The sequence below is a fragment of the Dipodomys ordii genome, unplaced genomic scaffold, assembly GCF_000151885.1.
Source record: "Dipodomys ordii isolate 6190 unplaced genomic scaffold, Dord_2.0 Scaffold98, whole genome shotgun sequence".
Taxonomy (NCBI): Eukaryota; Metazoa; Chordata; class Mammalia; order Rodentia; family Heteromyidae; genus Dipodomys; species Dipodomys ordii.
The window spans coordinates 10,092,652-10,111,616 of record NW_012267314.1 but is presented as its reverse complement, the minus strand read 5'-3'; the positions used below and the strand labels follow the sequence as shown (position 1 = coordinate 10,111,616).

Genomic DNA, 18,965 nt, shown 5'->3' with positions numbered 1-18,965 from the left:
GTGGCCGCCGGGGCGCGGCGCCGGAAGCGCGGGCGGACCGCACCAGCCCTGGAAGAGCAACCTGGACCCTCGGGGGTGGAGCCCGAAGGCCGGGAGAGGGGGAGGCAGGGCCCGCCTCGCGCCCTCGGGGGGTGGCGGGGACCGGCGATCGCACCCGGGCCAGTCCCTGCCCGGGCGCGCGCGGCCGCCCAGCCTTTCACCCCAACTCTCCCAAACTTCTCGGGGAGCCGTGGGGAGCAGACGCCCGCCGTGCGCCCGCGGGCGCCACCGGAGCCCGCCACTTGGACTTGGCCGCGGCGGCGGGGGTTCACCTGGCGCTGCCTGGAAAGCGGGCGCAGGCAGCCCCGGCCGCACGGTCACCCAGGGCCCCGGCTGCGAGCTGGGGACAGCGGAGCGCGGGCGCGCGCCCCGGGGGGAGATGACCTTCGGCCTCTGGGGGACCTCCTCGCAGGAATGCCGGCATGTAAGTGTCCCCTCTCGGCTCGGACCGTTCCTGCACACCCGCTCCCTCGGCCTCTAACCCGCACCCCCCCCACACACACACACTTAGACTTCAACTCCAACTGCTTGGACATCGTAAACCGGTTTGGCTTCAGCCTGGCCCTGCAGGCGCTGGGGAGTGAGGATTGCCAGAGGGGAGCTGTGACAGGGCTGTGGCAGTGGCTTTCTTTCCTGTTTATCCTCCTCCACCCTCCCCACCGCACACACACAGACACAGACACAGACACACACACACACACACACACACACACACACACGCACACCCCTAGAGGTAGACCTCACTTCTGGGCGGTGTAAAACAGCATGGAAAAGGGCAGGGCTTCCAGAATGGGGAAAACGTGTTTTGGATTCAAATGAAGCAAGGAGTAACTGGCAGTCTGCTGGCTGCTGCCCTGCCTGCCAAGCGAGCGCTCTGCCTCCCCGACCTGCACCTGGGGCCTTGGGAAGGTACTGGTATCCGGGGACTGTTGGCTTCGCACATTGTTGCCCTGGCCCGTGGAAGTTACTTACTGGATCTTTCCTTGGGGGTGGGGGGCTGTTTAAATGATGTGGTCTGTCTCCCCCCCCCCACTCTTTTTCTCTTCAAATGAAGAGTGCAGAAGGTGTTCTTCGCGTACTTTGTAGATTGAGAGGAAATGAAGGATCATGCCATTGTTGTATGTAACTTGGGATAGAACTTTCAGGGAGGTGGGTTCAGGGAGGATTTAAATGATTAAAGTACAAGAGTTTGCTTTCATGGGATTTTATCCAAGTGGTGAGGGTTCGGGGCCCTTGCCCGAAGAAAAGGTAGCGGAGTACCACCTAGCCTTCCAGAATGAGTTTAAAAAGAAAAGAAGATTGTTCTCAGAAAAGCAAGATGATGGTGATGATGATGATGATGATGATGATTTTGTTGTTGAGGTTGCTTGTTAAGCCAGTTCTTTATCTTGGACGAGTCATTTTCCTCCTGGAGTATTATTTATTCTTACGCAGACCTTGATAGACATCGTACCTACTTTCACTGACGAATGGACAAATTTCTAGAGATTGATAGTGCCCTCCCCCCACTTATTTCCGTATTTCCACTTGAATTTAGTTCCTCTTTCAGATTTCATACCGTGCAGAAAGACCTACGGATTCAGTTCTCTTTTTCCCTTCCCTCCACTGTCCTGTCTTCTTCCCAACACACATTTTTTAAAGTAGAGAAGGCCATGGCTTACAAGCTAGCATTGTGCAGCTGTTTGAGTAGTCTGCAGTGTAATTAGAAAGGAACCACTTATTTTTGTTAAAACTGCCTGCAAAGTAAATCCTACACCTGTGAGTTTCAACGTTTTACTTAGGCCAGGGGAACAGGCAAGGTACAACATGAAAGAATTTATTTTGGGATGCAGCCAATAGTTTAATGTAAGACTTGTTCTCATATAGAGGCAACATATTCTGAAGGAATGAGTTTATTTTCAACTTTAATTGTTCCTGAAAATGATTCCCAGGATTTTGAAAGCAGATAACTTACTTAGCTGTCTTTCAACTTGAGATCCAGTGCAAAAAGTGCATTTTACAAAAAGAAAAGTGAATACCAGGATTTTAAGATAAAGCCTGTGAAACAGATAAACAGGTAATGTAAAAACCCTGATAATACAATTATGTTATAAATCTATTTGAAATTCCTATGATTAAATAATCATATCTTCATGGGATGAAAGTATGAATTGTCATAAATTTCTTTATTGAGATATTTTGACAAGGAACTTTTCCATTCCTTTCTAGCTTTTAATTTTTTCATTGTTATTTATAATTCATCTGAATAATTTAAGATGTTCTGATTCTTGTTAGATATTGGCATTTTAGATAGGAATACATGGAAATAAGGCCACATGTTCAAGGGACATATTTCTCCTATGCTGTTGATAAAGCGTTGCAATAGAGAACATAGACTCTATAATCTTATGTTAATTTTAACACAGCCAAAGCCACAAACTTTTAAAGTACATTTTCTGCCTGTTAGGGAAGATTAGTTGGATATTGTTACTCAAGTTCTGAAATTGTAGACTTTTAAAATGTACTTAGGAGTTGTAGTGACTGCATATTTTTCATGCCCTAAGAAATTTCATAGGCTTAGCAAGACTTGCATTAATTGCTCTGAAGCTGCATGAAGCTACTGTTCCATTTATGGCTTATATAAATTACATGACATTGTGCTTTTTCAGTGTGAATGGTGAATGAGGCTATTGTCTGTTGGTTTATGGGAAATATTAGAAGCTTGTAGTTATACTGCCTAGCTGAACATGTCACTCTCATCTCCGGACATAATGACTGGGGAGAGATTCAGTTTATACATTTAAAATAAACTGACAACTACTTCCTTCGACCTGACTGTTTTTCTAACTGTCCATATATCTTGCAGAGTTTGCACTTCTGATGAGATGATTAAAAGTTTCTAGAGACTAGAGTTTAGACTCAGCAGGAAAAAAAGAAAGACTGTTTAGTGTGTGTGATATAGATGGGCACACCAGCCTATCTTTCCATTTCACTTCTTATGGGATGACATCATTGCCTTATCTACTTTGGCTGCTGGTTGACTGGGCAGTAACATTTAAAGAATGATCCAATGCAACTCAAAATTCCAGTAAAACTTGACCAGGGCCACCTGAATACCATCTTACTTTCCTTTCTGAGTAAGAATGGAATTATTTAATTGCTTTTCAAAAAGCATTCAAGATTAACTCTTTGAAAACTGAGTATGACAAAGTATGTCGTATGGAATTGGTTTAAAAAGTCACAAATCTGGGAGAAAAATATTGGTATGATAAGAGAAAAGCCTACAATTGACTTCAACATGCCAACCCAAATAAAGGAAATCCAAACTCAACACTAGTTCTTCTATCAAAATGTGGCCGTGATTCCCAGCTATAAGACTCAGCAGTGACGACTGTCCTGGAATTCATAGTGTGACTAAAACAAATTCACAGTGTGAATAAAAGAGTTCACAGTGTGAACTGTGTCTTTAACTGTTCTAGAAAAAAATCTTAAACCTACAAGGAAGTTGAATATATGAAACTATACAAAGAACATCAGTATCTACAGAATCACCTATTTGTTTTATCCAGTGCCCTCCCCATACGCAGAGAGGTATTTTTTTTTCTGAATCAGCTGAGAATAAGTTGTATATACCACGGATTCAGTGTTTACTTTTTTAGTTGAAAAATTTAAAGATACTTGTAGATTTCCTTACAGTTGTAAGAAAAAAATAAGAAAATACAGGAAGATCCCATTCCTTATTCATTCTTCTATTTGGAACCTTTTGTAAAACTATTGTACAAAGCCAAAACCAGGATATGGGTAAAACGCCAGTTTCTCAAGTTTTAGATGAATTCATGTGTGTTTGTGTATGTAATTCTTAGGTTGACCTTAGGCTCCTAGCCGGTTATACATGAATGTTTAAATAAGTTTTAAAATCTGTGATTATTTAAAGAACCAAGTCAGCCTTTCTGAAGTGGAGGTGCAGCTAACTTAATAAAAGATTTAACTTGAGTAATGGAGTCTCACTTTCTCTTTGTATATATTGCTTAAGTTCAGGAACATGATCTTTAACTAGGGAAGAAATACTCATATGACCAGATTTGAATAAACTAAATTACTCTTCTTTTTCCTATAGAAGAATTATAGTATTCATTCTGCCACTCCCAAATCCCATTCTGAAAAGGAGCACAGCTGGGATAGAATTAGGGAAGTCTATGCTGATTATTAGTAGTAATAGGGTTAAGTTCCTCTTGTGTTTTCTAATTTCAAACTCTCCCCACTTTTTTCCTCTAAAATTGTAACTTTTGAGGATACTTATAGGAGTGGAGAGTTGGGAGATGGTGTTTTATAAGGCTAGTTCAATGACACATTTGGATAAAATCATGTCTTTGAGGGCTCTTACAGTTAAAGCAATCCTTATAAAAAAGGTTATATTCTAAAGCTTCATGAATCAGGAATCAAGATCATTATATTTCATAAGCTATCCAGATTGAAAAGGGGAACAGGTTTTCAGTAGAGAGAACTTGGTTCTCAGAAAGGGTATCTGAGTTGGGCACAGGTGACACAAGCATGTGGACTCAGCTGTCTCTGATGATGTCATGTTGGACAAGTGGTTTATTCTCTTAGTTCCCTTACCTGTCATGGTTTTATTGCGCAATTTTTAGATTCCTTTCAGCTTATTTAAGTCTATGATTCTCATTTACTTAAAAACATCTCTGTTCTTTTCAACAGAATTTTGACGCCCCGATCAAGATGGTACACGACTGTTCTGTGTTTTGTAATTTCCATTTAGAACCTTAGTAACCCTGTTTGGGATTTTCCATTCTTGTGAGAAAGTTGTTTAAATCTCAAGGATGTGTCTTTGCTAAGTGATCCCCTGAGAAGACCCACAATGCTTTCCTTCCTCTGTTCTATTCTTAATTTATTTGTTTCTGTTCTTCAGTAAACAGTAAAGTAGATGAAATTTGGCATGTCATATGGTTTACATTTGGTTAGAAGTGCTCACCCTGTCATGGGTTTCTTTTCTGTCTAAAGCGACGGAGCCTTGAACCCTGTACTACATCAAACCTTGGTTCTTATTTGCAGCTATCAGGTGATAGCAGCATTGGTACAATAACTTTGGGGTTGGATATGGAATCCCTAAATGTCAGAGCTTTTTATAGCAAGGGAGAAGTTGGATGAATATGTAGCATTAACATATTGTGCATATCCAAGCAAAGGGGCATAATTCCTTGAGTATTGTTTACACTATATATGGATTTAAGAAAGGGCCATTATTTGTATAGGAGAATTGTCATATGCTACAAAGAATAAGAGGCTGTGTAACTGATGCCTTTTATTATCTGTAAGCCAGACTTGATTGATTTCTTACTTACTGGACCTCATTTTTCTCATCAGTGAAATTTGGAGTTTAAAGTTCATCTTTGGATCTTCCAGCTCTCTAAACCTCTTTGAATATATAATTGTTCTTTTGTTTTAGAAGCATGGTCATTCATCCCCAGCATGAATGGAGGAACACCTCATTCATCCAGCGTCAATAGGAAATAGACTCATTCTCCCAAATAAGTGAGCTTTCCCTGTGACAGAATTTATAGCTTACTCTTTTAAAAGCCCCGAGCAAATACAGTGAACTGTTACCTCTGGTCTTTTCTGGGTTGTTAATTCTATTTACAACAAAGCCAAAAGCTTCAGGGTTTTAAATATCTGCCTGTCCCCCAAACCATACAGTTCACTGCAGAACAAGATGTTAAGTCTCTGCCTTCCCAGAGTCCACATTCATCATCATTATTATTCTTATTGCTTACTTACTGAAACATGCTGCTGTAAGCAGTAGCTGCTTTCAGCTTCAAATATTTTGGATGGATCTATTCAGAAACATGACTTCCAACCCCCCTCCCAAATACTCAAAAGTGCTTAACCTTGTCCCAGTTTAGAGTTTGTGAAAGGAGAGCTGCCCACTGCAGGGGCTTGTGGTGTGGTGAATTCAAAACCGTGACATGTGATGTTTCAGCAAGACGTAAGGCCCTGGATTCAGAGCAGACATGAGTAACCCATCTCATATTCTTCCTAGGTGATCTCAGAAGCAGTCAGAAAGTCAACTGATGGTGTTAGCAGATGAGATTAAGCCTATCTTCCGCTCTTATTTTAAGTCTCTTTCCTTTGATTTCACTGGGGCCAGAAGGACTACTTCTTCGGCTGTTTGGGATGACAGTAACAGTTAATGGGAGATGATATTTATTGAACACTTGCTGAGTGTGGGACACTGTTCTTAAGAGAATTATCTTGGGCTGGGAAGGTGGCTCAGTGGTAGAGCGCTTGCCTTGCATGCATGAGGCCCTGGGTTCGATTCCCCAGTACCACATAAGAAAAAAAAAAAAAGCCGGAAGTGGCGCTGTGGCTCAAGTGGTAGAGCACTAGCCTTGAGCTAAAGAGCTGAGGGACAGTGCCCAGGCCGAGTTCAGGCCCCACAACCGTACCCCCCCAAAAAAAAGAGACATTATCTTATGTAAATGTCTAGGCAGTGCCAGGGACTAGCTACCTGGCTGACTGGTATTTTAGAGTATACAGACAGGAGATAGAGGTGATTGAGTATATTTCCTGAGGGTTGCATACATAACGCCTAAGAAGCAGTGGCAGGGCTGTCCACCTGTAATGATTTATCCTCTTTCTATGAAGTGGTCTTCTTATAGTAAAAGAAAGATTTGAAACAGCAGGTTTTAAGCATGTGCAGAAATCATTTGATATCTACTTGGCTTGTTTGGTTTCCTACCTGGTTAGGTTCTTATAAAGTATTAACAAGGGTAGCTAACTTCAGGCTTTAAGGGTGACATTACTGAGGCTCTAAAGTTGGTCTTTTTAGAAACCAATTACTCTCCATTACCACTTACAAGCATACTAACTCTTTGGAGGATTGCAAAATCTGGAGATTCTCAGTATCCTTTACTGCTGGCCTCAGTTTACCACACCAGTCAAGTTCCTGCTGCTTGCCAGCTTTTTTATGGTCCCCTTTGAGGACTGGCTTTTATACTTGCTGCCCAGGTTTTTCCCTTCATGGCATTGATTCACTCAACAAAATGTACTATACCACTGTTAGAGCAATAATAATATACATTTTCTGTTTTGATCTTTACTCAATATACATTTGAGTTTGAAGAAGAGATTTTTGTACTAAAGGATTAGTGTTTGAGTTTCTGAAGCACAGTCTCGCTATCAACACCATTTACTGATTTCTGTAATACTTGGTCTTTTGTAGCCATTTAAAGAAACCTTTTCTTTTCTTTCTTTCTTTTTTTGCCAGTCATGGGCTTTGAATGCTGGGGCTGGGTGCTGTCCCTAAGCTCCTTTTATGCTCAAAGCTAGCATTCTACCACTTGAACTACAGCACTATTTACAGCTTTTTCTGTGGTTAATTGGAGAGTCTCACAGACTTTCCTGCCTAGGCTGGCTTTGAACCGTGATCTTCAGATCTCAACCTCCTTTGTAACTAAGAGTACAGGTGTGAGCCACTAGCACCTGGCTAAGAACTCGATCTTTTGGGTGTGTTAATTATTCCATGCTTCACTTTAGGGAAAGAAGAGAACTTGGGAATTTTATTTCAGTTTTCCCATTTGCCAAGCCAAACAGCAGATACATGTTTAAAAAAAGGCACATGTTTTCTAGAAGTCTCAGGGATTATGTGGAGATGGCTTAAAAAATCTTTATGCAATTCAGATGATGTGTCATGTGTGTCTAATGCAGTAGAGAGTGTAAAACGGAAGTCATTTTCCTTTCTCAAATGATTTTTTTTCTATACTTCTCTGAGTATTTACCCTTCTTTATGCAGCAATCACCTGGTGCAGATACTCTGGTAAGCAAGGTGAAGCCATGTGGCAAAAATAATGTATGAATTTTTTTGTGTGTGTATTAGCTTGAAGGGGATATTTAGGTCCTAATTATCTTTTAAGTTCCTTCTTGGGATGTAGCTCAGTGATTGAATGTGTGCCTAGCATTCACCAGGCTCTGGCTTCCATCCACAGTTTAGAACAACACCGAAGAATGCTTCTGTCTTCCAGTCCCCGTGGAAAGCTACACTGTGTAATTAGTCATTGTGGTTACCTAAGCTCGTGGGTCCTGATTGTGGCTGTCTTCCCTTGCAGGATGTTTGACTCAGGTGGATTGTGGAGCTACCATTGGAAATGGAAGCCAAGCCCCCTTCTAATCCTGCTTGGTTTGTGTGTCATTTGTACTCCTCACTCAGGTAAGAGATTCTCAAACCATGAATTTCACACTGATGTCATTGTCTTCAGTACAAGTGTACTACCTATTGATCTTACCTTGTGTGGTCGCCATTTCTGCTTCTGTGTTTAAGTTTGGAGTCTTGATCCTGCCTCAATTCTGTGAGAATCCTATTACTTTGATCATTGTTTGGTTTTCTGGTGCCTTTATTTCTTTAATCTCTGCTGTCTTGCTTCTCATTTTCTTTGTTTAGTTAGTCCATATTGAGTGACGAGATAACTACATAAGTGACATGAAAAAGTGCCAGCTGTTTCTCCTGCCATTGAATAAATATACAACACTTAGCTCTCTTTTCAAGTTTTCATGCAGTTATTTATGGAAATACAGACTTTACTGTCATTCATGCTGAGTCCACTAGTGTGTTGCAATATTAAAGAGGAATCTGAAATTAGACATTTTTTTTAAAGATTGCAGTTATTTGGTTTACCTCGTGTGGAGACACTGACTTAAATGATAGTATTAGGGAAATTAAAATTATCTGTATTTTGTAATTGCAGGGTTTTTTCTGATCTTTGTAAAATGCTTCTCTGGCCACTGAAAAGTAGGTTTGTTATAAACAACTGACCATACAATAAGCCAATCAGACTAAGGAATGTGAACAATGTTGAGAAGGAAACTCTCACTTCATTTGGTTCTGTCACTTGAAAAAATGGAATTTCTCTTAAGTCCACTTCTTTTACTCTTTATTTTCTCCTACTGTATTCAGTTTATTACATTTTTTGGTTAGAAACAAACTGAAATGTTAGCTAACAAAATCAGACTGAATCAGGATTGAATTCCATCTTTGCAGTAGGTCTAAACATTCTAAGTCATGCATTTAAGGGATCTTTGAAATAAATTATCTCCTAAAATTGCTTACTCATGGATCAAGAAGTCTTCTCTGTATTTAAATTTAAATGCTTTTTTTCCCCAGGCCACTAAATACTTTAAGTCGTAGCTTAGGAGTTTGGGAAACCCCTGGCACTTGTTGAAAGGCTTTCAAATAAAAGTGATCTTTCAGTGAATTTTTGTGTGCATTTGTTAGAATATCATTCCAAATTCAGTCTTTCTGTTCCCAAGTTATTTACCAGAAGAAGAAAGACAGTTGTAAAGAAATTTGAGATTGAGGCATCAACGGGATTTTTATAATGTACAGTATGGAAATATTTCTTAACCCCCAAAGTGGTCCTCTAGGAGCCAGTATCGTGATAATAAGATGAGTTATGAGATCAAAAGTAATTAAAGTCTGCTTTCATTGTGAGAAGTGATGCATTTGTAAAACTTCAAGATTTCTTCAAACTAACTTCAAATTGGGACTTTTTATTTTAGATGTCAACATTTAAGTGGATATATGCACATTTCTGAACTTTAAGGCTTTTGAATAAATGAAACACATGCTTGAAAGGATTCAGCCAAGCAGAGACTAGAGTTAGGCAAGAAAAGCCCCCAGGCTACAGAATGTGAGGCAGAGGCCAGTGCTGGGGCATGAGTTAGAACTGACGTGGTTTTTTTCCCTTTGTTAAATAATTTATATATTTTAAAAATCATCTTTAAATAGTTGTACAAAGGGGTTTCAATGCCACATACCAATGTATGGATAGATCACAACTAAAATTTCTTGTTAATTTTCTCAGCCAGGATTTGCTTTCTTGTTAAAAATGGCTTTTGTTGCCCAATTTTCTTGTGTGCTTCAAATAAAGCTTTATGACACATAGCAACTGTGTTCACTCATGAGGTCAAATGTTGCGTACAGATATTTTTCTGCCTGTGACTCACCTAAAATGTGACCCTCTCACACATAGATAACCAAATGCTCCCATTATGGAGGTTACTGTGGCCATTTTTACATAAAAGACATATATTAACTGAGCAGTGGAGCTCGGTTTGTTCTTTTAAGATAATCTCACCAGTATGTATTTCTGTGTGGCCTCTCTTACAATCCTCCTGTCTTAGTCTCCAAAGTGCTGGGATTACAGGTGTGTACCTGGAGTTTCTTAAAATGGAATCACAAGCCTTTTAAAGTAATGCATATTACAACTTTAGTATCACAGTTTTTAGTGTTATCTTTTGCATGAAGTTTAATGTTATTTTTAAATGAATAGTGCATCACTGTAGTGCTGTATCTCTGTGTTCTTTATATATGTCTGAAACATTTGTTTTCACTTCTATAGATCTCCATACTGTCAGCGCAGGGGCTTTGTGTGGCATCTTAATACTATCATCTCTTAAATCTGTATTTTTCAGTCTCAGCCACTTCCTGGACCCAAGTCCTTCCCCTAGCTGCTGCTGATCCTTGTCTGAACTTGGGTCTATAGTAGACTTCGCATTTCATACAACCAAAATGAATTTGGGTTCCCACCTTCAGTCTTGCTCACAACTACTTCCCTTTCAGTCTTTTTCACCAGTCTGACTATCCTTGTGATCATCTGTATAGAATTTGTTTGTTATTTTCAATGCTAATGTTTTTGTTAATTAGACTGTGTTAGCTAGATTGACAGGTTGACAACAGCTTTTTTTGTTGTTGTTTTATTTGGTGGTGGTGGTACAGGGATTTCAACTCAGCATCACAGTTGTTAGGCATGTGTTTTACCATTTGAACCAGACCCTCAGCAATTTCTGCTTCTGTTATTGTTCATATAGGATTTAGATTATTTTCAGCAAAGTCAGGCCTCAGACTACCATCTTTTTACTTTGCCTCCAGTCTAACTGGGATCACAGGCATTATCGCTCTCCCCACCCCCACATCCCTGGGCTTGTGAGTTGAGGTGGAGTCTTGCTAACTTCCTCCTGTTGCTGGTCTCATCCTGCTATTCCCTAAATGGGAATAGCAACAGTAGCTGGTGGAAGAGGGCTTTTGATGGTTAAGATTGACATCTAATTCACCTAGCTAGAAGACACTCAGTTGGAATCTGGTAGGTTAATTCTGATAATTCATTTAATAGAATTTTAGTATCATCTCTTAGTAGATAAATTAACATTATATTTTCATGGAACACTTGGAAAACAAATAATCTAATGTTTTGTGCCCTCTGGGATTTAAAAAATGCAGACAGATAACAGACAAGTATAACTTTTAAGAAGAACTACATAAAAAATTGGACATTTGAGTTGATCCTACAGAAATACAAGTTAAAGCAACAAAGTATTTTTACCTACTAGCTTTACATTATTTAGAGCAATTGAGCTCTTTCAGAAGAGTAATTGGGAAACCTGTTTGAAAAATTAAGCATGTGCTTTCTGTTGAGTACATTATTCCCTGTGTAACTGTCTATCCCATAAAAATTAAAACTATATGATGTATGTATGCATATGTATATATATCAATCTAACTGCAGCACTGTAATTGCACACAGTTGCAAAAGACTGTGTGTTCATCCAGAAAGAAGAAAAGTTATATAAGTTATTTTTCATTCATACCATAAAATGTAGTATAGGCCTTCAAAGCAAAGATAAACATCAGCACTATGGGCTTGGGGTGCTATCCTTGATATTAGTGTTAAATTGAAAAACAAATTGCAGGGCAATCAATTGAAAAACAAATTACAGGGCAACAGAAGATTATTTCAGGTTGTATGACAAAACTTGGATTTATTATGGGCCTATGTTTATATGAGATTAGATGAACACAAAACTATCTTACAGGCAGATTTAAGGATGTGAAGGGGAAGATCATGGAATTTCATACTCCTTTTTTTTAATGTTGGTCCAATGAGCATGTACTAGTGTGGTAATTTGAAAATTAACCTGTTCAATGTTTTTTTTTACTTTGTTTTTTAACACATTAAAGAGTGGGCAGAGAGATTTGAAATATGTGGCTCTTATTTTTCTGAGTCACTTAACTATTATCTGGTATTTTGGGTATTGATAATGATCCCTGGTAGGTGTTGCAATTAATAGTGGCTTGGCACTCCATGAATCTGAAACCAAGTAATGACATCTCAAGCAGGCAGAGGGTTGTGGATTCAAGTAGAGAAAGGCAGAAATAAGTAGAATGAGCCAATGAATTCCTAAGCAACCGAGAATCTGTTTCCCCACAGATCAGCCTTGGTCATGAGCACTGCAGGAGGAGCCTCCCTTTCCCCTCAAAAGCAGTGATATCAGCAGATTGCTCCAAGGCTCAGTGTTGTTCTGATATCTCAGGGGAAATGATTTTAAGAATACAATATTTCCAAGGGGCCACTTTCTAGGCCAGACATAACGGTTCTTCTAGAAGGCAGATGATTGGAAAGAAAGGATCTCATGTGTTTTATATTTGCTGGTGGGTTCGTTTTTCTCATACTCCTAGACTAAGTGATTCTATCCTCGTGTCAGTTATCCTTATATCATGTAGTTGATGTATCAATTATATCTTCAGTGATGTTAAATATACATTGTATCTATAGTTTTGTTCTCAATCAAAAGGTTTTCAAGTATCCCGAAAAAATGATCCTTTTGTAAATCTGCATATTTTAAGTCACTTTAGGATTTATGTACATTTTAGATCACTAATTGCATCTGAAAAAAGGAAAAACTCTATGCAAACTATTTCTTAGATTATACTTACGTGTTTGTACATGCATATGCCTGTTTCAATCAGGTGTTTCAAATTACAGTCTAAAACAAAGAGCCATTTTTTGTCAAAGGGACATTTTCCTATTCCAGACATCAGATTTTAAAAGCTAGTTTGATTGAACAAATAAAACCTAGGAAGTTATATACAGTTTCTTTAAGTATCATTCCATATAGTTTTCTTCATGTACCTTTGGATGATCCAAATCTGATCAAGTTAGACATGAAATTTTACATGAGGAGTTACAAAGTCGATTGCCTAAACATGGAGTAAAACCAGGTTATCTAAATCAGATGATTGCGATGGCTTTGTTTGAACATTATGTCTATAGTAAATTCTGTGTTATACTCCTGGGACTGGCTGCAACTGTGGACTCAATTCCTAGGTATCAGTCAAACTATTTTTGCCTTTCTGTATGTTTGTTTTAAGTAAAAACCTATGTAACAACAACAACAACAACAATAATCATAAACTTGATTGAGTTAAAATGGCTGTTATTGTTGGGTCATGAAATTAGTAGGGATAAGATACTGACTGATTTTTACATATAGGAAGAATGATCATGTGGAAATGGTAATAGATTTATTTTTGTTTTGAAAGACAGTGCTAGAACGAGTGAGATGATGCCACAAGTACTAAATATTTTTCCTAGGAATTGGTTGGCAAGAAATAAGACCGGTTCCCCTTGGCATTGCCTATTATAGGCAATTGGCACATCAAGGAATCTCATGTTGAGGGGGAGTTTAAACTAGAAACCTTAAAGACCTCCTCAGCTTACAGGTCAATCATGGAGGAATGCGTGTGTTATATAATCTGGTTTCTGTAAAAATGTGCAGTCTGGATTCTTTACAAATGCTTTCTTTGAGAAGTTTCTTCTGTGTGTACTTCCATTCCTTTTCAGCAACTAACTCATATTTTATTTTATATATTTTCAACCTTGAGCTCAAGCTAGAGATGGACCAGGCAAGTGACTTTCTTGTATAAAACAATCCTAAGAGACTCTAGACTTTGAAAGGTATAACATAACTGAGATTTAATAGATACCAAATTGTCGACCCTTCAAATGACTAATTTTTAAAGGAGATTTTCATTTCATTTTCAAGAAATAGAATATGGGAAGTGGTGCTGTGGTTCAAGTGGTAGAGAGCTAGCCTTGAGCTGAAGAGCGCAGGGACAGCACTCAGGCCGAGTTCAAGACCCATGACCAACCAAAAAAAAAAAACACAAAAGAAATAGAATATGTACTTTATAGCTCTGCTGTCACCAAAGTTGTAATATTATTGTATTCAGTACATAAAGAATGTGGAAAAGAAAAAAAATGGAGAAGAATCAAGAAGAGAGCGAGAAATAAAACATATTGCAGATTTAATGAGTGACTATGTGAATAGAGAAACATCTCTAGATGTTTCTCCTCCTGCTCCCACACATTGTAAAACATATTCACTCATTAAATCTGCAATATGTTTTACAATGTGTGGGAGCAGGAGGAGAAACATCTGGAGATAAGAGAAAATATATTAATATCTCAATGAGTATGAAGTCCCATACATATCCTTTTCCCTCCATTGAACTAAAATGATAAAACACCTAAGCAGAAAGAAAGCAAGGCCGTTAATCCAGCACATAGAAGGTTGCTGTTACAATGACTTTGCTTCCTCTAGGGACCATAGGTTTAATAGGAGCCATGTTAATGTATTAGTTCAATGGCTAAGGCTAATTATGCTGATGTTTTAAAGAAATTGCTAAAAAAATATTATCAATTAAATCTACTGAACAAAATTTTTTCCTCAGTTAAATTGTTCAAATTATGATTTATTTCTTGTGGTATACAAGTGATAGCTTTAAAACTAGTGTTAAATTTCCTTCTATAAACCAACTGTCAAGGAAAAACTTCAGCTTACTTTCTTTAAATTTAAGAGTAGTTGTGCAAAGGGATTTTAATTTAACAGAAAAATGTAGAAATAGAGTGCTTTTTGATCAGTGCCACACCTTCTAGCTTTCACCTCCGCTTTTCTTTTTTCTTTGAGTGCAGTACCCTCTATTAGTGAACGCAGAGTAACTTTTGTGGAGAAACTTGTGCAGAGTAACTTTTTTGAGGAGAAATCCCTTTTCTTAAAAGGTTCTTCCTGAATGAATGATGGAGAGATTGGGGCCAGGTGGATGCCAGAGGAGGAAGCTCTTTTTTCCCTCTTAAAAATTTTATTTATTTATTTTACTCTTTTTTATTGTAAAGATACGTACAGAGGGGCTACAGTTACATGAGTAAGGTAATGAGTACATTTCCTATTGAGCATTGCTACCCCCTCCTTTGTTTTTCCCCTACCATCCCTTCTTCCCCACCTCTCCATCTCCTCTCTCCTTCCTCCAAACTTGTAAAGTTCATTTTCAACATAATGTCTTGTACATCTCATGGTTACAATGGGTCAACTTATATCCTTTCAGCATTTTGTTATTTCCCTTTCCTTCCCCAAATTAGGAAAATGTATATAGAAAGAATGACACTGCCCCATTTGTTATGAAATGGAAAGACTTGGAAAAAATTATATTAAGTGAAATAGGCCAGACCCAAAGAAACATAGGTCCCATGGTTTCCCTTATTTGCAATAACTAGTGTATGTCTAGGATAATCTTATCAGATAAGCAGAAAAGGTCAAAAGCTACGTACATATGACCATATAAGATGATGCTAAGCAAAATGAACCCCAAGATAGGGACACAAGAGGGTTTTTCTTTGTCGCTGTGGTTTTTAATGTTCTATGTGATTTTTTTTGCGGGGGGGGGGTCCGGTCGTGGAGCCTGAACTCTGAGCCTGGGTGCTGTCCCTCAGCTCTTCAGCTCAAGGCTAGTGCTCTACCACTTGAGCCGCAGCACCACTTCCGGCTTTTTTCTTTTTGCTTCTGTGGTGCTGAGGAATTGAACCTCATGCATGCAAGGCAAACGCTGTACCACTGAGCCACCTTCCCAGCCCCCCTGTGTGATTTTTTTATATGGTTTTTTGTATGTTCTTCCCCCATGCTATAACCCCTGTTGTCACTGTATCTGATTCTGGTGGAGGAAGCTCTTAATGAGCTTTATTTTATTTTATTTTTCTTGCTCCAAAGCCTTTTGAATTCATTGTTAATTTCACTCTAACTTAGAAGCCTGCCTTTGCCTATACAATAAAAGGTGACCAGGGACTTTCAAAACAAAACAAAACAAGCTGGAGACAGAAAGAGGACTTCATGCAGTTTGCTGCCTTCTCTTTCTTGCCGAGATCGCTATTCAGTTGTGACCACCGGAATGTCTTGTGTTAGTTTCGCAGGCCTCCAAGGTCCTCATGACCCTTAGGGATTTTGTAAGCTCCCTGCATCCAATGTTTCTGATCATCTTCCTTAGGAATGATGTCATACGTCACAGGTCCTTACCGCCCAAGGGATGGAATCTACCTCCAGAAGTTACATACTTCTTGACACTCATTGGCTTTGTAATGTCCAAATAGTGGAGTAGTGATTAAATATTAAAAGCATTGCAGAAATTAATAAACAAACAGTTTTTAACATAGCAATCCCTCCCAAGAATGGTGAAAATAGATATTCAGTTACCTAACAGGAGAAATTGGTGTTTAGCCCAGGTGTAATGTTGATTTTTTTTCTAAAACAAATGAGTCACTCCTTGTATATTTGTGGAAAATCAGCTATTTGAGGAAAGAAGTGTCATAAAACTTTGCCATAATGATTTGGGCTAAAAGAAGAGAATGACCACTCTGAGTGAAATAACCAGAATAGTTGGTGTGTTTTCTGTTTGTTTTGTTTTTTTAATTTTCACTCGCTCCAAGGGCTGAGTTTCTCACGTCAACACATTTTCCCCCTCAGTGCTAAACTAATCTCATTGCTATTTTAAATGCACTCTTCAGAAAAATATGTTTTTTAGCTGAACACCAGTGACTCACACCTCTCAGCCTAGCTATTCAGGAGGTTGAGGTCTGGAGGATCAAGATTAGAAGCCAACTGAAAAAGTCTGTGGTGAAATTCTTTAATCAACGAAAAGCTAGGCTGTATGCTTGACTCAAGTGGTAGAAAACCATCTCTGTTAGTGAATGTGAGGCCCTCTGAATTCAAAGGGGGAAAGAGGTTATATTAGTTAAAAATAGGAAAAAGCAAGTACTTAGAATTCTTTCACCAGTCACCTTCTCCTTTGATGATCTTTCACAGTTATTCCCTACTATCGCCTGTATTGTTTAGATCTTTGCAGAACAAACAGAACTTTGAACTTTTTCATTTCTAACTCATTTAACCCTTTATGGTTCATTTTCCTGCCACATTCCCTTTATTTCCAAATGTCTTTAAAGAGCAGCCTGTCTGAGTTGGGTACCAGTGGCTCACACTTGTAAATTCTAGCTACTCAAGAGGCTGAGATCAGAGGATGACTGTCCAAAGCCATTCCAGGCAGAAAAGTCCATGACATTCTTATCTCCAATTTACCAGCAAAAAGCTGAGAATGGAGATGGAGTTCAAGTGGTAGAATACCAGCCTTGAAAGAAAAAGCTAAGTAAGGGAAGCACCCAAGCCTTGAGTTTAAGCCCCAGTCCTGTAGTACTTGCACACAATAAGAAGACTAGCCTATCCTTGGGTTTACATTTTGCTTCCCTATAAAATGTGCTGTCATCATCATTGTCTTCTTCCTCTTCTTCTTCCTCCTCCTCCTCCTCCTTCTCCTTCTCCTCCTCTTTCTTCATTTTTAATGGTGATGCTGAAGTGTGACATCAGGGCCTTGTTCCTGTGAGTCAGATACTCCATGACTTGAGCCACAGATTCAGCCATCCCTTTTTGCTTGACTTTTTTTCTTTCAAACAGACTTTTGCAATTATACCTGTGCCAGCCTGAACCATGATCTTCCTACTTCTCACATAGCTAGGATGCCAGGCAAGCATCACCACACCCAGTCAGGCTTTTATTGGTTGAGATAGAGTCTTTCAGCTGAGCTGACCCCAGAGTTGCTGGGATTTCAAGTGCAAGCTATGTTGCTCTGTTTTTGAGATGCATTAGAAAGTATTGGTTCGTAGGTGTACCATTATGTTACAGTTTTCTAAAACTCTAAATATCTGCATCATTATCTAAAAGTACACAAAATTTTAAATTAAAAACATATTTATAAGGGTATGGATTATATTGCCACAATAATATTTATTCTTAGTGGAAAGAGTATTTTTTCTCATAGCATATCTGGCTTAGGATAAAATTATCATAAAATGAGATGATTAATGAGTTGTATTTAACTATACATTAAATCTTTTTCATATAATGTTTCCAGTTTCTTCAGATTGTTCCTTTAGATGCTTATGTCTTCCTAGCAGCTCATATGACTTCTTCCCCTAACAAACACTTTAAATCAGATTTGCAATCTGATTTGCCCAAACAGTTTCATTTCCCATTCTCATTTGTGTCCTTTTGAGAAGGGGACTTTTCAGTACTTCTGTCATCTTATACAGTTTTTACAGGAGACAGTAAGATGTTTCTCTTAAAATAACTGGTTCAAGTGAACCTGAGAGGTGAACTATATTCTCTGGCTACTGTGGTGCATAGTGTTAGTTTATATTAAATGTTGTCTCTTATACTTACAGCCATGCATCACTGAAAGATGGGGATAAACTCAGGAATGCACTATTAGAAAATCTGTGTTGTCACACACTGAGCTTCCACAGATGAAGATGTCAAGATGACATAATTGTCTCTAGCTGATGTAGTTGTGCTGGGTGTATCACAGTGGTAGAATGCTTGCCTAATATGCACAGGCCCTGACTTTGATTCCCAACACGGCAAAAAAATATTGGAGGAAGTTTTTAAATTATAGCATAGTTACATTTTAAAAGGTACGAACATCCGTATGTTCACTAAATCTTCACTGAAATCTGATAAAGATTAACATATAATTTAAAATGTAACTAGAATATATCTTACACAAGAAGTATTTAAATAACAAAAGAAAAGCAGCACAGTGGCGATGTCCATACAATGGCAAGCAGATGTTGATTTGGTAAAAATATAAGATCAATGCATATTCCCCGTTTTTGTTATTATGTGAATATGGACATATACTTGGCTTTATGCATATGAATGCACATGATGTATTCCTAAGATGCTCATTCTGTGTGTGTGTGTGTGTGTGTGTGTGTGTGTGTGTGTGT

The 18,965-nt window shown here is 38.7% G+C and overlaps 1 protein-coding gene across 3 annotated transcripts in view; it reads left to right on the top strand.

Moving 5' to 3' along the window:
- Positions 1 to 388: 388 nt before the first annotated feature.
- Adgrg6 (adhesion G protein-coupled receptor G6) overlaps positions 389 to 18,965 on the top strand; it is a 123,655-nt gene continuing 105,078 nt past the window's right edge. For all 3 annotated transcript variants that reach the window (XM_013026918.1, XM_013026919.1, XM_013026920.1), the window contains exons 1-2: positions 389 to 463; positions 8,136 to 8,236. In XM_013026918.1, the coding sequence (XP_012882372.1) occupies positions 462 to 463; positions 8,136 to 8,236 (103 nt within the window). In that variant the 5' untranslated portion in view covers positions 389 to 461. The remainder of the gene's footprint in view (positions 464 to 8,135; positions 8,237 to 18,965) is intronic.